The sequence below is a fragment of the Chamaea fasciata genome, unplaced genomic scaffold (assembly GCF_029207755.1).
Source record: "Chamaea fasciata isolate MVZ Bird 193981 ecotype frontalis unplaced genomic scaffold, bChaFas1.0.hap1 SCAF_3, whole genome shotgun sequence".
Taxonomy (NCBI): domain Eukaryota; kingdom Metazoa; phylum Chordata; class Aves; order Passeriformes; family Sylviidae; genus Chamaea; species Chamaea fasciata.
This window is the reverse complement of record NW_027094088.1, coordinates 72,395,415-72,414,718: the sequence shown is the minus strand read 5'-3', so window position 1 is coordinate 72,414,718 and position 19,304 is coordinate 72,395,415. Positions and strand designations below refer to the sequence as shown.

Below are 19,304 nucleotides of genomic sequence, written 5' to 3'. Positions count from 1 at the left end.
CTGTATCAGAAATAAATCAGGGATACCTGACTTGTTGGTGAATGAGCATCGTACAACTGCACATGGTAGCAAGACAGGGAAACTTTATACATATGTGAATACTTATTCTTTGTACCCACCTTGGTCAGGTAGGTCTCATGGTCAGGGTTGTTCCTACCTGTATCGTGGATGAGCTTCCGGTACTTCCAAGGGATGCTTTACCCTCTTACTGTTATGATCAAGGGGGTGCTTCACTGCTCATCTGGTTTGGTCCAGGTTTGTCAGGAGCTCCTGAGTTCCTGAGGGGTGATGTGGAGCAGGAAGGCTGAGGATGCACAACCAGACCACATTATCTACAGTGCAGTCCTCTAGCACATAGTAGAGTAGCCTGTACAATTCATCCATTTTGCTTAGGACCGTGCCTTGTGTTAGAATGCCCTTGTCAGACTGTTTCTAATAACTACTGTAACCTTCAGTTGGTGCAGAATTTTCCTTTGTAGCAACTAGCTTACTTACCTCACCAATCCTGTCCTAAAAAAATCTTTCATCTCAAGAAAGAGTAAGTGTTATTATGGTTTGTGTTTTCAGACAGATATATGGTTTTATTCATTTAAAGACTAGAAGCATGCATACATTCATTATTAAAAAATGGAATCATCCATCACTGCCAAGTGAGACAAATATTCTTTGTAATGGAACTTCTCAAAAAGCCATTTTAGGATATACTAATTTGTTAATATTGTTAAATGATGACTGATAAAATACTAATTTTAGACCATTCCTCCCCTATTCGTCTCTAGAAGTAAACTAAAGAGGATTCTCCTCCTTGTATATCTTCATTATAGCTGAGCATGAGAGAAACTGGTACTATGCTTCTGGAAGCTTGGCCCTTGCTTTCTCATACTTGCAAATAGTGCTCTTTTCAGAATTAAAGAATTGCCAGGAGAATCAAGTATTTTGGAGATAAAAGATAATAACAAAGTTTCATGCGGTAACATTACAATTTTTAGTTAGTCATTTCGTCAGTTATTAAAGATTCTGGACAATTTTGTTGTTGTTGTTGTTGTTGTTGTTGTTTTTTGGTAGATGCTTAGTTTTTCTTACAGTGATATTATAATTCAAGAATATTGAAACAGAGTTACTCAGCTCTGAAGAGAATCTTGAGATTTTTAAGTTATGTACATAAATTTTATTATACCTGTCCTCTCAGGCTGGGATATCTGTTCTAATCTGTCATTTGAGACATATTATTTCTTGACCAATTATTTCTCTAATTTCATCTGCAACTTGGCTCCACTAGAGATAGTTACAACCTATAGTCATTTGTATATGGAGTTTTTTCCATCGAATGACCAAGGGCTGGATTTTCTATGGTATTATTAAAATAAGTTATTTGTTATTCATTAAGGTTCTGTTAATATAATAAGACCAAAATTCACATCTCCCAATAGCCTTCCAAAAGATCTAATTTCTCTGTTTGGGAAGCTGCCTCTCCTGACAATTTCTAGTCAGCTGCCTTCACACTCCTAGGTTAAGCTCTGCTACTTGCCTCACAAACTAATAACTTGGGTTGTTTTGTTTTGCAAACTTCTGCATGTTTACCTATAACTTTTAATTCAAATTAGTTTTAGTTTCTTGCTTTAACATTTTCTTTCTACATCAGCTGGAATATCATCAATAATATGCCATCCATAAAAAACCATCCACTGTGGAATTAAGCCTTGCTGTTTTGATTAATATCTATAAGTTCTTAATACCAATGGAAATGGAGTGCATGTAATTTTTTTGACCAGTAAACACTTACCAAATAAAATGAACAGTGCCAACAGAGTTTCACATTGTAACTGACTACAGTAGATCTAATTATGTAAATGCTCAAAACAAGAATAGACCAGTGAAGAATTTTGTGTGAGAAAATAAAAATTAAAGGGAACACTGAAATGCTGCATTGCATGGAATTTTGAATGTTGCACAGTATACACAATGTTAAGTGAGCAAAAAGTACATAAATATATGAATTTATTTTATTAGGAATCATATCTCTGCATCTTTAAACAAGCATTCTGAAAATGGTATAATTTGCAGCTGTGTTACTTGGATATATTACTTGGATAACAGTATTCCATGGTAGCTATACCATTTCTGTCATTATATACTTGTATTTGCGCATGGTTTATAAAGAATTCTTAGGTTACAGCTTTCCAGGTCTTGTACTGTAAACTTTCTTGCTCTGAACTTTCCTCTTCTGTCCACATGCACACACACATTCACATATATGCATGCACAGGATTGTCTCAAGAGCTGTTGACAGAGATCAAGAAGCAGATTCTGTCGATTTTTTGTGACTCTGATTTCCATTAGGTTTTGATTAAAAGAATAGCATAGGCCATTTACTAATCTCCTATGAATTATTCCTATAATAACTAAAAATAAATGTTAATTGAAAAAAAGCATTCAACTGATAATTTCGTTTTAAATAGTCCAAATGATTAATATGTACCTGTAAGTTTTGTAGTGATTCCCACAAATGAGTAAGGACAGTTATACTTTGTTAGAACATCCTCAACAACCTTGCAGGTGTAGCACTCTCAATTTTAAACGGGTCTTCATTTTGTACCATTTTTATCCTAAAATATGGAGAATTGCCTCTTGGCCCCTTTCCTGCACTTGTACTAGCATATTCACATCTGCTTCCCAAATATATTTGCTTCTAAAGAACACAGTGAAGTAGTGATAAAGAGAAGACAAGTTGAAATGCACAATTAATAAAGTTTTAAAGTATGTGATAATGGATGTTCATTTTTTCTGCAAGATACAATATTTTTCTTCACTTGTGTCCTTGTATTAGTGCTTTTAATTTTTTTTTAAATGCTGTGTCTGTTTTGCAAAGAGGAAGTAGAATAAACCTGTTACCTTACTTACAGGCAGAAGAAAGGTTCAAATTTCAGGCAACCTAATACAAGAACAAGCATCCTTCATAAAAAGTTTGTGTTTTGCATAATGTATATTGTCTTCTTCAGTCTGTTTCTTCTGACTTATGGCCTTTTTCTCTCTTTGTATTTCTGTTAACAGAAAGCTGACCTTGCAGTTGCACCATTGGCAATTACCTATGTTCGTGAGAAGGTCATCGACTTTTCCAAGCCCTTTATGACTCTTGGAATAAGTATTTTGTACCGCAAGCCCAATGGTACAAACCCGGGCGTCTTCTCCTTCCTGAATCCTCTCTCCCCTGATATCTGGATGTATATTCTGCTGGCTTACTTGGGTGTCAGTTGTGTGCTCTTTGTCATAGCCAGGTAACATGTCAACTTTTGTGATTTTTTTGGCAATTGTTACCATTTTTTTTCTTACTAATAATTGTCAAAAGTCACAAAAATTTTCTTACTTTCATACTCTTATATTTAAACTTCATGATTTACAGAAGAATAATGATGAGGGTTCTCCCTATTAATATCCTCCACTGCCATACTGAGTCTCCAGTTTGTTACCAGACTTTTTGCCTAAGTCTTCAGCATGCTAGCTAGATTTCTTCTTTAATTTACAAATATAGAGACACTAGAGAGTTTTCAAAATATCCTTTCCCAATGAGTCTGCATTTAGAAACCCAGGGTTTACATATTTCATTTTGATCCCCTGACTTGTTTTTATGCTGTGGTGGTCAATCTCCATTTGAGTACTTAGCTGCCCATGCTAATTCTAGATGTCAAAACTGGGCCTCTACCAGTTGCAAAACAGTTTCTGTAGGTTAGTATCTTTGAAGTAGAGTAATAATATTTATTTTGTGCTAGGTGAAATTCCTGAGATATTTCAAAGAATTTAAAGTCTCTGAGTGGAATGTCTTTGGAAGCTTAGCTGAGCTTTTGGAATAAGGAACTCAACACATCAATTCTTAAATCATAAATTGATTTGATATACAGGGCTTACCATTTTATTTGTTTTTTTTTTTTTTTCAGCCTAAATGAGCAGAAAAACATCTTTTGTAAAAAAATCACAGTATGTTTACCTTTTCCTTCTTAACTCATTAGGGCTGAGTTCAGATGCTCACATACATATAGACTTACATGCAACTTTGGCTATTGTCATGACAACAAAAGAAAGAAATCTGAACATAGTATGTAGTCTCTTTTCCCCTTGTAGTCATTTCCAATTTTTTTTTAATCAAATGTGTATAAACTCTATTGGCTTTTATCTCTTTAATTAGATGGGGTCTTTTTGTTTGAGTTGATAATGAAATCTCACTTCAGCCCTGAGATTTCTGTGATTTCATTCTATGTTTCACAGAAGAATCTTCATATATTTCTTTCTTTATTGTGTTGTATTTAGTATCAGCATTCTCCATCTGTCTTCGATACTCTCTGTTTAATTTTGGAAAAGTTGTATCGTTCCTATATTAGGGAAAAGCAATATATTTAGGAGTTTGAAAGTAACTTAGCACCTGTAGGTGAAGTACATGAAGTACATATAGATAACGCTGAAACATATTTTGTAATGAAAGACTTTATTATGTACCTTTCTGAAAAGTCTGCTTTAAAGAGCCAGAGTTATGTTGAAAGATTCTTGAAAGACCCCAATATTTTAATGGACTATATAACCAGAGAATACAATTGTTTCTGAGGTGTCCCTGCCATACAGATACCTCTGAAAACACAGCTGAGCATAAATCACAACTGTTACCTTGTGAAATCTCTCACATAAAATATTTATGCAGATGTCCAAAAGTTTTAACCCTACCATTATCACTGATGGAAATATTCAGCATGATGCACAGTGCTTTTGACAGGTAGCTCTCACTAATGTTAGTAGGATTTGTATGGCTGATTTCCTATTATGCTTTGAAAATGTGTCTTGAAATGGTTTTTTTGAAGGATAGATTTTCCTGAAGACTATTTTTGTTTTTTTTTTTAATTAAGATATTTGGCCATTGAGCTCACTAGCAGAACAGGAAGGAATATTTATTTTTATATAGAAACACCAGATAATAGGCCAATAATGCTGACTTTTTTTTCACTTGTCTGTTTTTGTGACGAATACCATAAATTCCTTATGTAATTGGAAGAATTATTTTCATTGTAAAGCAATATGGAATATTTTTAATATTCTGTATAAATATAAAAGTGAGCAGCGAAGTTTGGTTTTTGTAGAATTGTATAAGATATCTTTTTTAGACATAAATTTATACCAGCCTTCATTTCCAGACATTTTTAATATTTCTTAATTGATACAATCAAATTTTGATAACATTTTAAGAAATAAAAGATGTAGGGTTATGTAGAGACAATCTACAGATTTTACTCATAGTGCAGAATGACTTAATAGTATGTTCATAATACTATTGCTTGTAAAAGGAAGCAGGTCAAAATTAAAAATTGACTTTCCTGCTGAATAGTAAGCAGAAAGAAAGAAGAACATTCAAAAGTTAAAGACCTGTTTGCAAATACAATTCAAAAATTTTATCTGCTATGTAAAGAGAGATACTTTAAAGTGTGGTTGTGAAGTTGCTTATTAAGAAGACTTCTATTCCCTAACAATCCTTTCATAATGGATGTTAACTACCAGTGTTTCATAATAATTACTATGTGTTTCATGATAAGGTGTGCCTTTGGAGCAGTACTTAGTATGTCTTTTACAATACAATGTTTTGTAATTACAACTCATCAGAGTGTTCAGTTTAGAATATTTATTTTAAAATTGAAACCTCCCATTTTTGTGCCCAATGTTTTGTGATGTTATTGTTCCATCACATCTTCCAAACAATGTTGGCATGTAAGGGCTTGGTACATTGAAAATGGAAAGTACCATTTTGTTGTGCCACTTGGATCTCACTCATTAATTAGTGGTATGATGATATTAAGGAATGAAGAAATTATTAAAAGGTTCAAGAATCTTTAAGAATGAATTGCTGAAAATGCTTCCATAGAAAGAGAAATACAACATGAATCTATATCAGTCCTTTTCTTTACTTGGAGGATCATTGCAGAACCATATGTAAAGAGCTGTAATCTTTGCACACTCAACAAGACAGCAAGCTGGGAAAGATCTATGTGCTAACTGGAGGGATTTTCTATTTTATTTTCCTCTTGTAGTTCCCCCCAAAAAGATGATTCTACTTTTGAACAGACAGATTTTGCATTGTGGGTAGGATTAGCCTATATGTGTTGTACACAGTGTTTTCTTTAATTGTCATCCTTTGACTGTTCTTTCTCCATTGATACAAAAACCTCTTAATCTAGTTGTTGTTGTTCAATCTCAGTAGTGAGGGTGGTTAGTTTCTGAAAGTTCCTTGCTTTGTTATGCAAACTGATGACTGATATTTAAAACCAGTCTGCTCGACACTATACATTTCCAGTGAACTGGGAAATTCATACAGCATTTTTTTCCTTTTTTGGAAACAGTAATAGATCTTTCTGGTGCTAGATAGCGTTATCTTTTTGCGTCTGCTATCAGTGTCTTGTGTCATCTGAAATCCTGTTGCATTCCAATATTATACCTTTATGCCTTTGCCTTTACTAGTTTCTTTGATTCAGATTACCAGTTAAATTCACAGTTTGGATATGACTAGAAGGAAAACTAAGACCTCAGTAAAGCACACCAACTACTTTTTTGGATTTCTGTCAATTACACAACATTTTCTGATCTGTGTAATCAAAAATCTCAATTAGTGGAATTTCTTTTTATTTTTGTCTGTTGCTGCAAGCCATTGTTCCATTTCTAAGCAACATGCTGTTTTCTTACAGTGTTGTCTATCAACTTCATGGACATATATCGTCCCCTTTTTTTTCCATGAGTCTGTGTACAAGAAAAAAACACTTCCTACTTTTGGCCTGCAAAATCTTATATGTTAGTAACTGGAGGATCCTTCCCTTTCTAAGTAGGCAATATGAAGAAAACCAGCTTTATGCATTGAAAAATGCTTAATGTGTTTTATTTACATAGGTCTTCCTATTTTTGCTTTTGCTTCCTAAATTACTTTTAAAATTAATCTTCAGCTGTGTTTTCTTATGACTATATTGTACTTTTGAGTTTCTTATGCATAATTTTAAATATCCACATCTTTTTATATCTTTTCTGAAAACATAGATTGGAGACTAAATTCCTAAAATTCCATAAATATTTTTAACAAATAATTTTATGCCTTATTTACTTGATGTCAAGTTATTCCCTGAACACTGATGGATTTCTCTGTGTAGTAAGGTCTTTTTTTTTTTTTTTTTTTTTTTTTTTCCTGTGGACATGTTTGTCTGTCTTAAAGAAGTTTACTCTTAAGTGACCTGTCTTCAAAACTGAAGAGATACAGCTGCCTTAGCAAGGTGCTTCACTTTTACAGATCAGATATGAAGCACATAACTTATCCTGGATATAATTATCCACTATTGAGCCCTTGTGCTACTTACACAGAGCTGTCTGAACTATCGGTGAATATTGTGCAAACATAACATTAAACTGTTCTCACTGTCGTAATTGCTAATTTTGAATCATGAGTTGTCATTTTAAAGGACTTATTTTCCTTTATGTGTAACACATATTTTTTGTGCTAGGACTTCCTGCCTTATCCTCCCTTTGGAATTATGCTATTCTGTGGAAAAAAAAAAAAGTAACTGTGCCAGCCTCTGGAACACTGAGATTTTTGTCAAGTGTATTTGGCAGACTGCATGACAAGATTTTTTCTCTCTCTTTGATGACTTTTTAAGCTTTAATTTTATTAATTGATACCTTGATAATTTTGTGTTGCTATACCAAGAAATTCTTTGTGAGAATGTTCTAGAAAGCTTACTTGCTGAGCTAAATTTCTTCTCCTTAAAATGAGAACTGAGAAATTTTAATTTTAGAGTTCTAAAATTCAAGTGAAGTTTCAATAAATGAGGTAACATGAAGAAGACACAGCAGTTATATCTTAATTTTTTTCATTCATAAACAGATAATTAAGGGCTTTTTTTTTACTTAGTTGATCCTGCGAAATGTTATAATGATAAAGTCATCCTGTCTGGACAAGAGTCACAGGAAATATTGTGAGCAAGACTTGTCCATGTTCTTTCAAAAATGCCCAGATACTTCTAAGTAATCTTTAAATTGGTTAGTTTACTGTGCTGTATGCTATTTATATGAACATAAATCTGTATAAGTAGTAACAGTATTTGAGTAATTAATTTTCTGTGGCTAGCACACAGATTTGATGATCCATCTCTTTTCTATATAAAAAATGCAAGAAAACCCAGAATTATAATTCCTTCTTATAGTAATCATCTAGACTGTGTAATTATTCTGAGAGGTTATGATTTAGATCACAATCAGAGCTATAAAATCTAAATGTTTTGGACGAGAATATATGGCTTAAAGAAGGATATGTATAGCAACGAGTTAAGCAACAATATCTCACTTTGCATTTTGACACTTGGAAGAATGCTTTGATCTCTCTGACTCTTCCAGAAGAAATTTAGTGTTAGTTTGTGGAATTTATAGTTTAAAAATAAGCAACTGAGTATGGACTCCTCATCCCAGCCCCTCAAAATTTTGTTGAACCACTTCTGAATGCTTCCAGTCTCCTGATCTTTGATCTTCATCTGATCAAGAAGAGACAAGACTTCCAGGAGGTCTATGAGTCTACAGACAAGCACAGTATCTACATGATAATCTCTATTATGTTACTGTTGGAGATCACAGTAAAAGAAAACTTCTTCTCTTTTAAATTTCTTAACATACATATCCTTCTTACATTTTAGGGACAAAAATCCCCAGTTCTTTAAATCTTGCTATATAGGTGGTAGATCAATCTGAATTCCCAGATACTACTTGCTGTGCATCAAAACTGAAGAAACTGCTGCCAGCAAAAGAACTGAAATAACTTTACAGAGGTTGGCTGAAAAAATCATAACCAACTGCTTTAGCAGTGCAACAGAAAATCTAATACTCCCCATTGGCTAAATCTCTACATTCATATTGAAGAAGAAAAATATATTCATTTGACAAGAGTCAATTCTGGATTCCTATGTCAAGACATTGATTTTTTTTCTTTCCCTCATGATGTAGGTATTTTAGGAAAGCAGTGGGTTTGGTGACTTCTGCCTCAAGGAAAACACCTTGTAACATGCATTTTTTATCCAGGTGCTTCACCAGTATGTTTTATCTTAATTCTTGTTCCTTTGTAGATTACCCTAATCAGATTTTAATTTTTGTTACTGAAGAGTATAGAAGTATCTTAATAATGCTGCCTAGAATTGAAGATGGCCTAGAAACTCTATCCTTTCTGTTATTTTTTTTCTCATTATTCTGAAGACATCACAAGGCTCTACAATTCTTTACTAATTATCCACGAACGTAGGTATTTTTAATGTCTGCGCTGAATGGTGACTCTGTTTCATCCTTAAGGAATTTTGTGTCTCTTACTACCACCAACTTAATCTCTGCATTCTGACTTTACTTTCATGACTTCCTACATACAGGTGTTACATATTTTAAAACATGTATTTCCCATCAATATTGATGGAACACTGCTATGCAGTCTTTCATAGAATCTGAGGGTATCTGAGGAAAGTTGTTTCAAAAGTCATGTTGAACTACTTTTCATTCTGTGATTTCTTCTTTGTTTCAGTTAATCATTTACATATTTCACTGAGTATTTCACTGCCCAAACATGTCAGGATCCTAAATATACTTTCGAATCTCAACAGTATCTTGAATCTTAAGATCTCAAGGGTGTGGGCTAAAGCCCTTGAAGAGGATTCAATTTGATAAACCATCTAAGTAAAATCTTTTAAGTTTTCATTGATGAATAGCTGATGAAATTATGAGTGTACTTGGTGGCCTATTTTGATTTTTGACTGACTAGATTTGTTCTATTTGATGCATTGTGTTTCACAGAGTTTGTTGCTAGTCTGAATGTCTGAATGCCATTCACTTTTTATCTAAATCATTATTTCTAACTGCCTGTGACAGTTTAACAATTACATTTGCATTCCCTTCATCTTTAGAACAAGCTCAGAGATGCTGATAGATATGATACCTCACTGTTGTCATTTCTCTTCAGACACACATAATCCTGTCTTACACACTCATAATTGAGTTTATATGCCCACTTTCCTGTGACTTTATGTTTGCACACTTTATGGCCAAGTTAAAATGTTATAAACATACACACACTGAAAATTATTTTTGAAAGCATCTCTGCAGCCAAAATAGCGATATTTCTCATAAAAGCCTTGTAATTGTCTTTAGCTAATTGGGTTTAACTGAAAGCAAAGTAGGTGTCATCTACCTAATTTTGTGTTTTCAAATGTCTTGGATAAACAATTTTCATAAGTCAGTCAATATCTGAAGACTGTTTTGTCAAGAGTTCTATGGCATTACACAAAATAATGTTTCGTATCTTCTATGGGCAGTGATTTGTTAATTTATTTGTACTGTATTAAGATCCATTAACAAATAATGCCTTAGTCCATGCTTGTAAAAAACCATCTGAGGAACATTTTTTTTAGTTTTGAAGGATTCTTTACAGTGCAGGAGTTCATCCCTATTTTTAACAGCCCTTGCTAATTACCAGGATATATAGTACATGGGAAGAATATTGGATTGCTTTTATGAAGTAGCTTGCTTGAAAATAAGTTGAGTCTCCAGAAAAAGTGCTGCACATTCAGCTTTTTTGAAATTGGATCATTTAATTCTGTTTATTCAAAAGTTTCTTCCTCTATATGTGGCAAGAAAAGAAAACCCAAGTTTAGACTTCGCACTTTGCATATTTATTTAGCAGACGATCGCATGGAACGTTAAATGTGCCGAAAGAGAAGGGTTTCTCTGTACATGAAGCTGAATGTTTTTAAAGCTAAAATGCTCCTTTTGAGAAAGGCCAATGCCTTTTATGTTTTTGGGGATAGGGGACAGAAGGTTTATTTGCTTTAATTTAGGTTTGGTTTTATTTCATGTCTTTTGGCATGTATAATACTTGTGGGGAGAAGGAAGCTGTAACTCTCACCATAATGCAAAGTAGCAGTTTTCGCATGAGATATGCAAAACCTCATTCTCATGAGATATGTAGTTCCCCTACCTAAAGGACAGAACACAAGGATCTACTGGGATGGGAATAGGGTCAAGAGTCCAAGAAGGTACCACAGTGTTTTCAACAGATTTTGTCAATAATTGGGTGTGAGTGGTAATTTGAAAATGCTCAAGTAACCTGATTGACAGCTTACTTTTCTATTATCACCAGTGTATAAATTTACAGAGTGCCTGATATATTAGAAAATTAATTCAACCAGCAGCTGAACTGTTGTGTAGTATTTTGTTTATTTGTTTGGTTTGGTTTGTTGTTTAGGTTTGTTTGGTTTTTTCTCCTGAGGTCAAAACAAAAACCTGATGTAGGAGACATTTGTTTATTGGAGTAAGTTAATGTATGCATTCTACTTGGAAAACTTGACTAACAGTGAATGGTCTCCTCATATAAAAAAAAAATAGAGGTTATAGGAAAGAGATGGAAAATTGAATCTTAGCAGTCATGGTTTCTATTTACCCTTCTTCTGGAGGACCCAGGAAAATAAAATAATATTAAGCAAAAATGGCTGAAGGAATGAAAAGCACTTTTTATGCCAAATAAGCTAAACATATAAAAAAGATCATTATATTTTTGCTAAATATGTAGACCCATAAATAAATTTCTTTATTTAATCTAAATTAAGAGGGAGAGTTAAACCATTGGAAGGAAAGCCAGAATGATATGATGGTTATTAACCTTGTAGAAAATTCTAGTAATAGATGTTCAGTGTAATGAAATAGCAATTTATGTAGGATAGTATTTCAGAGTTGTTTGTTGGATTATTTGGTTTCAGGATTACTTGAAATAGAGGAAAACCTGGGTAACAAAAGTATTTTAATATTTTTACTCCTTTACTCTCTAAAATAGACCTTGTGCTGTTACATAATGTTAAAAATGCAGATACGATTCTCAAGTACTTTTAGATATTTGTAACTGAATTGTCAATTTTCCAATTGTTTGGAGTTGTGGAACTTGCCTGTTAGAATCTAAAGGTGTGTGGGGTTTTTTCTGATTTTTTTCCTTTTTTTTTTAATAGGCATAGTTTTCTGTCTTCAGAACCAGAAGTTATTTAGTTTTTGCAAATTTAGCTAAACCCAAATTTTCTAAATCTCTTTGCTCCCAATCATCATTATCCTTTATATTCTGAGAAATAAGTTGAAGTAGATTTTTCAGTAGAGCTAAACTGAAGGGAAAAGAAACAGCAAAAGAAAACCCCCAAACAAAAACAAACTTAACAGACCTTTATCTCTTTGAAAGATTGAGCATTTCTTTTTTGGAGGAAAAAAATATTAGACTTAGGTCATGGTTAAACATTATACTTAAACCAGAACCATATCTTTAAAAGAAGTAAGAAAATAAAAAGCGAATATTTCTTGACTGTGTTATTCACTATGCAGAGGAAAAAAAAAAAAAACAAAAAACAAAACCCAAAAAACAACATTGTTCCGTACAAGTTATTTATCTCTGGATCTTTCTGATTTAGCTGTTTCCAGCTTACCTTTCTTATGCAAGACTTCTGCCTCTAACTCATTAGAAAGTATTAGTCATTTAAACACTGACAGGGCTTGATCAGAAATCAGTCTGAAGAAATAAGAATGATAACTGATTTTGATGCTGAAATGAAATCTCTAGTGTATTCTTCAAGCATTTCTGTTTTATGTACGGAAGTCACTCAGTGTCAACTCAAATGATGGTGAAATTGTTTTCATGTAAATCCAGTCATGCATTTTCAGGTTTAAGAACAGTGGGTGCCTTTTTCTTGTGTTGTTTTGTTTGCTTGTTTATTTGTTCCTTTGCTTTTTAAAATTTATTATAGTATTATCAAAATCTTTTTCTTAGGCAACAAAGATATCCTTCTTACAGAAAAAATTATGCAACAATATTAAAAATTTTGAGCACCATGGTTAAAAATCAGCTAAGGGAGATAGATTATTTTATTAGAAAAAAAAAAGTGTTTAAGTATCAAAAAGTTTGTCATTAATAATTCTTACAGCACATCAGAGACAAGTTTAAATATGAGTAGTTTTTATTACATAGGGTAGTTCTGGCAAATCACTCTCATTATACTGTTTGTTTTGTTTTGTTTTGTTTTGTTTTGTTTTGTTTTGTGTGGCCATTAGACATGTGACACCTTCACTTGATGTTTAGGATTTTCCTTAAATTTTACGACAGATAGCCACTAGCTGTGAGAAAGAAACATGAAGACAATGTTACTTCAGCTCAACAGTGTGTGGCAGAAACACTGCATGGAAAAATTTTATGGGGTGAATAGTGAAGTGGTAGACAGCAAAAGAAGGTCATACAATTTCTATCCATTCTCTCAGATATTCTTGTCCTTAGGAATAATGGCTTTAGCTTTACACAGAACAGGATGCCTTTTTGCTTTTAACTTATTTTGTTTGTAGAAATAAAGCTGTAGGGTTCTGTACTAGAGAACCGTCACCAGGGTATCAGACAGTTTTCAGCTAACAGGTAGTACAACAATTAGTTCACGTTCTGGAGAAATTTTATTAGTAGATGTATTGGAGGGAAAATCAAAAGGCATATGGCGTAATGAAGGTTCAGAGAAGTTCCTTTGGAAGGAATTCCAGTGCTAAAAAAATTCTCTGGTTTTGTGGCTGACACAATGTAACCAATGAGCCCTGCCCAGAAGAAAAATGGAAGCAGGCTGCAGAATTTTTTGTATTGCACTTCTTTGCTGTGCTCATGGAGCATGGCAAATTTAACATCAAGTCGTAAAAATACCTGAAAAAGGCTTCAAATTTGTCATATTTATCCTCCACACACTTCTCTCTCTTACTTTCTCTCCCTTGCTCTCCTCTTATTCAAAATGGGCATGTTAGAGGAGAATCAGTACTTGTCAAAATCTGGTCAGTGTGCCCTTCATTTATGGCAATGAAAGGAATTTTCACCTTGCTTCAAATGTAACTGTAATTGGATAAAGTTACTAGGTAGATGCATACCAGAGGCTTCTCATAACTTTCTGCTCAGCTGCAGCTAGAAGCTCAGTTCTGACTTCAGCTTAAATGTCAATAGGGATTTTTAATGTCCATAACACCTTCCTCATCATCCTGCCTTCTATACTGTATAGTCATTTGTGCCTGAACTAAAACAAATGTCAACATCAGTAAGAATGATGGTGTTGTTCCTCTATGCACAAATCTAAATTACTGCAAAGGTGAAAGCAGTGAAGATTTCTGGGTGGCAGGGGAACTTTGATTGTGCTTTCCTGTAACACAGGACAGCTTTCAGAGCACCACTCAGCAATCATGTCATGTTGTTACATAGCCAACACCAAATATTTGCTTTAAACAGTACAGAAGGAGTATTTAAATAATTTCAGTAGTTAAATAGGAACAAAATTTCTATGAGGCATGAAGAAAACAAAGTGAAAAATTAGTAAATTTCTTAAGAAGTTAGGTTCAGCCGTTCTTGTTCTTCAGCTGTGTAGGCAGGAGCACATTTCAGTTTGCTGTTTACATTATAAAGCAAGAGAATTTTGAGGAGGATTTTGAAAGAGAGGTATTGATTTTTGCCTTGAGGCTTTTCTTACATGTGTTCTGGATAAGATTCAACTGGCACCTGTGGAATAGCTACACAAGTTATCCTATGCAAGTGACATTAAAAAAAATCCAAGTTTTTCTTTTTATTGGGGTAGAGCAGTGGATACAAAGAACAGAAAAACAAAAAGAAGAATATCTGAAAACTTACATTTCAGATTAGTTCATGTGGAAAGGAATGTGTTTGAAAGTATTGAAACTTGATGGAAAGATCTGCAGATAAATGGGACATGAGTATGCATTTACTGCCTTTGCAGAAACATACAAGTTGCCTCTAGCGCCTTCATCTCTGAGACATTGGTATTACATCAGCTAAATTTCTCCAATGTTCTTTAGCTCACATGTTTGTTTTGGCAGTTTGGTCAGAGGGAAGAAAATAGATTAAATTCAGGTGGGCCAGGTGGTACTAGAAGCAGTATGATTTGAGTACAATGACAGGGCTAAATACAGAATAAGTCATATGAGTAGTCCTTGGTAGTAAAAAAAAAGTTGATGTAATTGGCCTTCTTCAGAAAAGAAGAAAAATAAAGGCCTATGCATAGTCTGTTTCTGTTGAAAAGAATGTTGCTGCATATGCCTGGGAACAGTTTGGATCTAGTCTCTACATTGTTGAAATACTACTTCTAGAATCACAGTTTCTTGGAGAAAATCTAAAAGAAATGTTCTGCTGAGTCAGGACTTGAAATACTTAATACCCTGACAGAGTTTTAATAAATTTGAGATCTGGAGGGGTGGATTCCAGCTAACTGAAAGCTCTATGAATGAGGCATCTCATGGTGCACATGCGAGAATGTGAGTTCCTGACTATAAGTGCTGTCAGTCAAAGAACTAGTATTTCATTAATATTGAGCTGAATATATTACAGGTAGCTCATATCCAGGCCTCAGGGTGTTATTTGAAGGTGAGAGAAAGGTTCCTAGATAATGAAAAAACCCAAATAAACAAAACAAACAGAAAAATCCAAACTCAAACCAACTTGAAGTATTTATCCACAATCAGGATACGGAGCAGCAATTCAGCAGGGTCCCTGAAGAAAACCCTTGTAGTTCAGTTGCATTTATTATCTAATTTAAAATGTGTCTTGTGTTCGAATTCCTTTATAACCATGTTCTTTCCTGAAAAAAGCCTGTGTGTTGCATTAGTAGTAACTGATATATTTGTACAATTATTAGTACAGTTGAAATTTTTAATGGTATAATCAGAGAGGAAACATTTCGTCATCCACTGTCATTAGTAGATGATTGTCCTATCATGTTCCTGCAGCATTTAGCATACAAGTTCTCAGTGGTCTGATAGTGGCACAGTGGATTCTAAGGGCTGTGTCTATACAATGCAAGGGCTTGTACTCAGGGTTTTCTTTCTGGCTCAGAGGGCAAAAAAGCTCCAAATGATTAAATAATCCATCATTCCATCTATCCCACCCACTGTTCTCACCAGGATTTCCTGTCTCTTTAAACCACATCTGGGCATTTATGAGTGTGGCTTAGCCAAAAGTGTGACCAGGAATGCCCTAACAAATAAATTGTATGGAAGATCACATGCCACTGCTGAAGTCTGAGTCCTTTCCTTCACTTACTGATACAGATATAACCATGGCAGTTCATAGAATATACGTATTCCTATGTATAGTAAATTTTTGATGAGAAATTAATCAAGTACTTTAAATGAACAATTATTTATATATTTATTTTATGTACAAATATTAAGCAAAAATAATTTCACCATTCTGGAGAGAGTGGAAAACCAAAGAACAACAACCAAAAAAAAAAAAAAGAAAGAAAGAAAAAAAAAAAAAGGCACCAGAACCCCCTAAACCAACCATAAAAGAACAATTTTCCTAGTCTTAATTTGTGATGGAAAAAGTCTCAGAGTGATGTAGAAGTGCAAAAAATACTCACTATAAATAGATACTCCAAAATACTACACTTGTCCCCAATATATCGCAAGTAAAGTTGTTAGTTTACTGGTTTTATTAAAAGGATGTTCTATTTTGACAATTTTAAAAGCAGAAGGAAACATAATGTTGGTCTTGAAAATGTTTTAGTGGCTTATTCTCTATGTAAAGATCACATTCAGTGTGCCTATATTAACAGATATCCTATTACGAAGTGACTCTTGTGTAATATTTTTTTATTCATGTCAGTCTTATGGGTGACATTTAATGTACAGTGAAGGGCAGCAGTGAATTGTTATGGACTCTAAAATAGATATTTCCTTTGCTGTGATGTTAAATGTTAAATAAGGAGGTTGTTGCAAATTGAATAGAAAAGCCAGATTTGTTATGCAACCTTTGAATGACCAAACTTTTTTTAAGTTCATCTATTTTACAGTGCAAAATATGATTTCACATTTCATTATGTACACTTAGGGGTTCTTCTGCAGTATCTAGCCCTTTCTTGCAACTTGTGACTAACTCTTGAATAAACTGAAGAAATCCAATAGGTGCTTCACTATAAAAAGAGGGAATATTTCAATTTCTCAAGTACCTTTCTCTCATACTGTGCTTTATTCTCTTACAGAGAAATAATTATTAATGCATTACTTTATGTTACTAGTATAGAATAGACTCACTGGTTTATATTACAAATTTACGATCTTATTCATAGATGCAGAATAACCATCGTAAAAATTTTATTTGTACCAAGATGTCAAGATCTTCTAATCAGTGGTGCAAATGAATCCCTTAATATTGCAAACATGCCAGTCAACAGTGAACAACTTTGCAAGGCCTAGTAGAGAGTTATACACTCTTGGACTAAATTACACCAAACTCTTGCAGACTGGGTTTCCTAATAAAACATATTTCAAGATAAGGGCAAATATAGGATATTATATCATGAAGTTTTAAGAATTAGAGGCAATCCTTCAGAGGCAGTGGTTGGTATGTGTTTTTATTTCAAAATAATTAAATTGAGGATGAATGCGATGCATTTGCAGCTCCTATCCTTTCTGTAGGATGTCAAGATTTCTTCAGATAGGAAAACTGGCTAAAAATAATCTTTGAATATGTGTCAGCTTGATAAGTATGTAAAGTAGTTTCTGAGAATTCAGCTCACCCTTTCAGTTTAGGAACATTTACAAAACCTAGTGAAGTCCATGACAGCAATAGTACATGATAGTTTTAAACTATCACAAATACAAGGAGTAACATTCTCCAGACATAGTGAAGTAATCATTTGAAACATTAAGGTTTACATAGATCTGTTATTTCTTATGTACCATATATGAGTTCTTCCTTGGAAGCCTGAGAGCATTTTTTCCCCATGTGTTAGTGCATGGGCTAAATATCAGTGTGTGTAATTTCAAAAAGTTGATTTAAGGTATTGCCAACATTTTGCTAATGCACACTGTGCATATTTGAATATTCTTTGAATGTTAACAGACTAGATTTGCTGATTTTCTTTGATAATAACTTCTGAGTTCCGGACGAGGACTTCAGTTTCTATGATTTACTAAAACCTTCTTGAAGGTGTGTTTTGGGGAATATAAAGGAAAATCCATGTTAAAATTACATTTCTTTAGATTTGACAGCCTAGGCTCTAGGAGTAGGTCAATGAATTTACTTGGAAGGAATCAAGTCATTTTACATATTAAACTTAGCAGAATTGTATTATTTTTACTATCATTTTAGGGTTGATTAATGAGTCATTCCTAATTCAGGAATAATTGAAAACCAATGTAGATAATAGATACTTCTTGGAACAAATACAAACAATGTGTTATTCAAAAATTTAACATATATCAAAAGAGTTTAAAAGTTGAGAAAAAATAGATACATTTTATATTTAAAAAATTAGAGTATGGTGTCACGGTTTCAGGTTGTCATGGTTTACTAGTTATTCATAGGCATGGCATTTTTTAAAGATAACACTCTTCATAACACACAGTTGCATTATTTTTTTGCCACATGACAGTAAGATTACTTTAGCTCAAATGTGTGCAGTTTTATTAGAATTAAAAAGTCCTAGTATTCTTTAGTCTGAGCTAAAAAGCTAAAAAAAAAAAATTATGCTAAATACAATAAGTCCTTTTGAAACAGCGAATGATTTCAATTAGAAAACAGGAACACAAAGGAGAAACTATGGAATTACAGTGAAGAGAAACTATGGAATTATAGTGAAGAGAGAATTATGTGGAGAAGATAAATTACACTTTACTATTCGTCCTTTTTCAGAATACAGAAATAGAAAGAAGGCTAAATCAAACTGAAAATAACAAATTTGAAAGAAAAAAGAGAATGTAATTACTTTTATTCTTGTAGATTGTTAATTAACCTCTGAAACTTTTCCTAGGATAAAATAAAAAAAATTAGTGCTTTGCAATAAACTTACAGTGATTATATATACAAATGCATGTGTGAAGCAAGGGGTGGAGATTATAAAGAAACTTTCTCAGCAGCATGTGGGCAATTTCAATTTTGTCATACTTTTTAACTTTAAGTTTTTTTGGACTTCATATGAAATGCTAGTACTAATACTAGTCAGAAACAGAATATGTTTTTGTAGCAACTTTCCATTATCTCTTTTCAGGGAGCAGTAGTGTTGAGGAAAAACATCAGTATGATAAACAGCAGACATTCTGATTTTCTCATGTTAATATTTACTATTACAACAGTCATACCTATAGTGAAAATTTTAGTTAAATAGTAAATCTACTTCATAGATGGTGCTGTGTAATGTTGTTTTATTCCATGTTCTGTGTGTTTCATTAACCTGTTTACACTGTTTGTTGAGAAAATACTTTGT

At 33.3% G+C, this 19,304-nt stretch overlaps 1 protein-coding gene across 5 annotated transcripts in view; it reads left to right on the top strand.

The window, feature by feature from the left end:
- Window positions 1–19,304, top strand: part of GRIK2 (glutamate ionotropic receptor kainate type subunit 2) — a 365,936-nt gene that overhangs the window by 226,742 nt on the left and 119,890 nt on the right. For all 5 annotated transcript variants that reach the window (XM_066179492.1, XM_066179493.1, XM_066179494.1 and 2 more), the window contains one exon: window positions 3,052–3,275. In XM_066179492.1, the coding sequence (XP_066035589.1) occupies window positions 3,052–3,275 (224 nt within the window). The remainder of the gene's footprint in view (window positions 1–3,051; window positions 3,276–19,304) is intronic.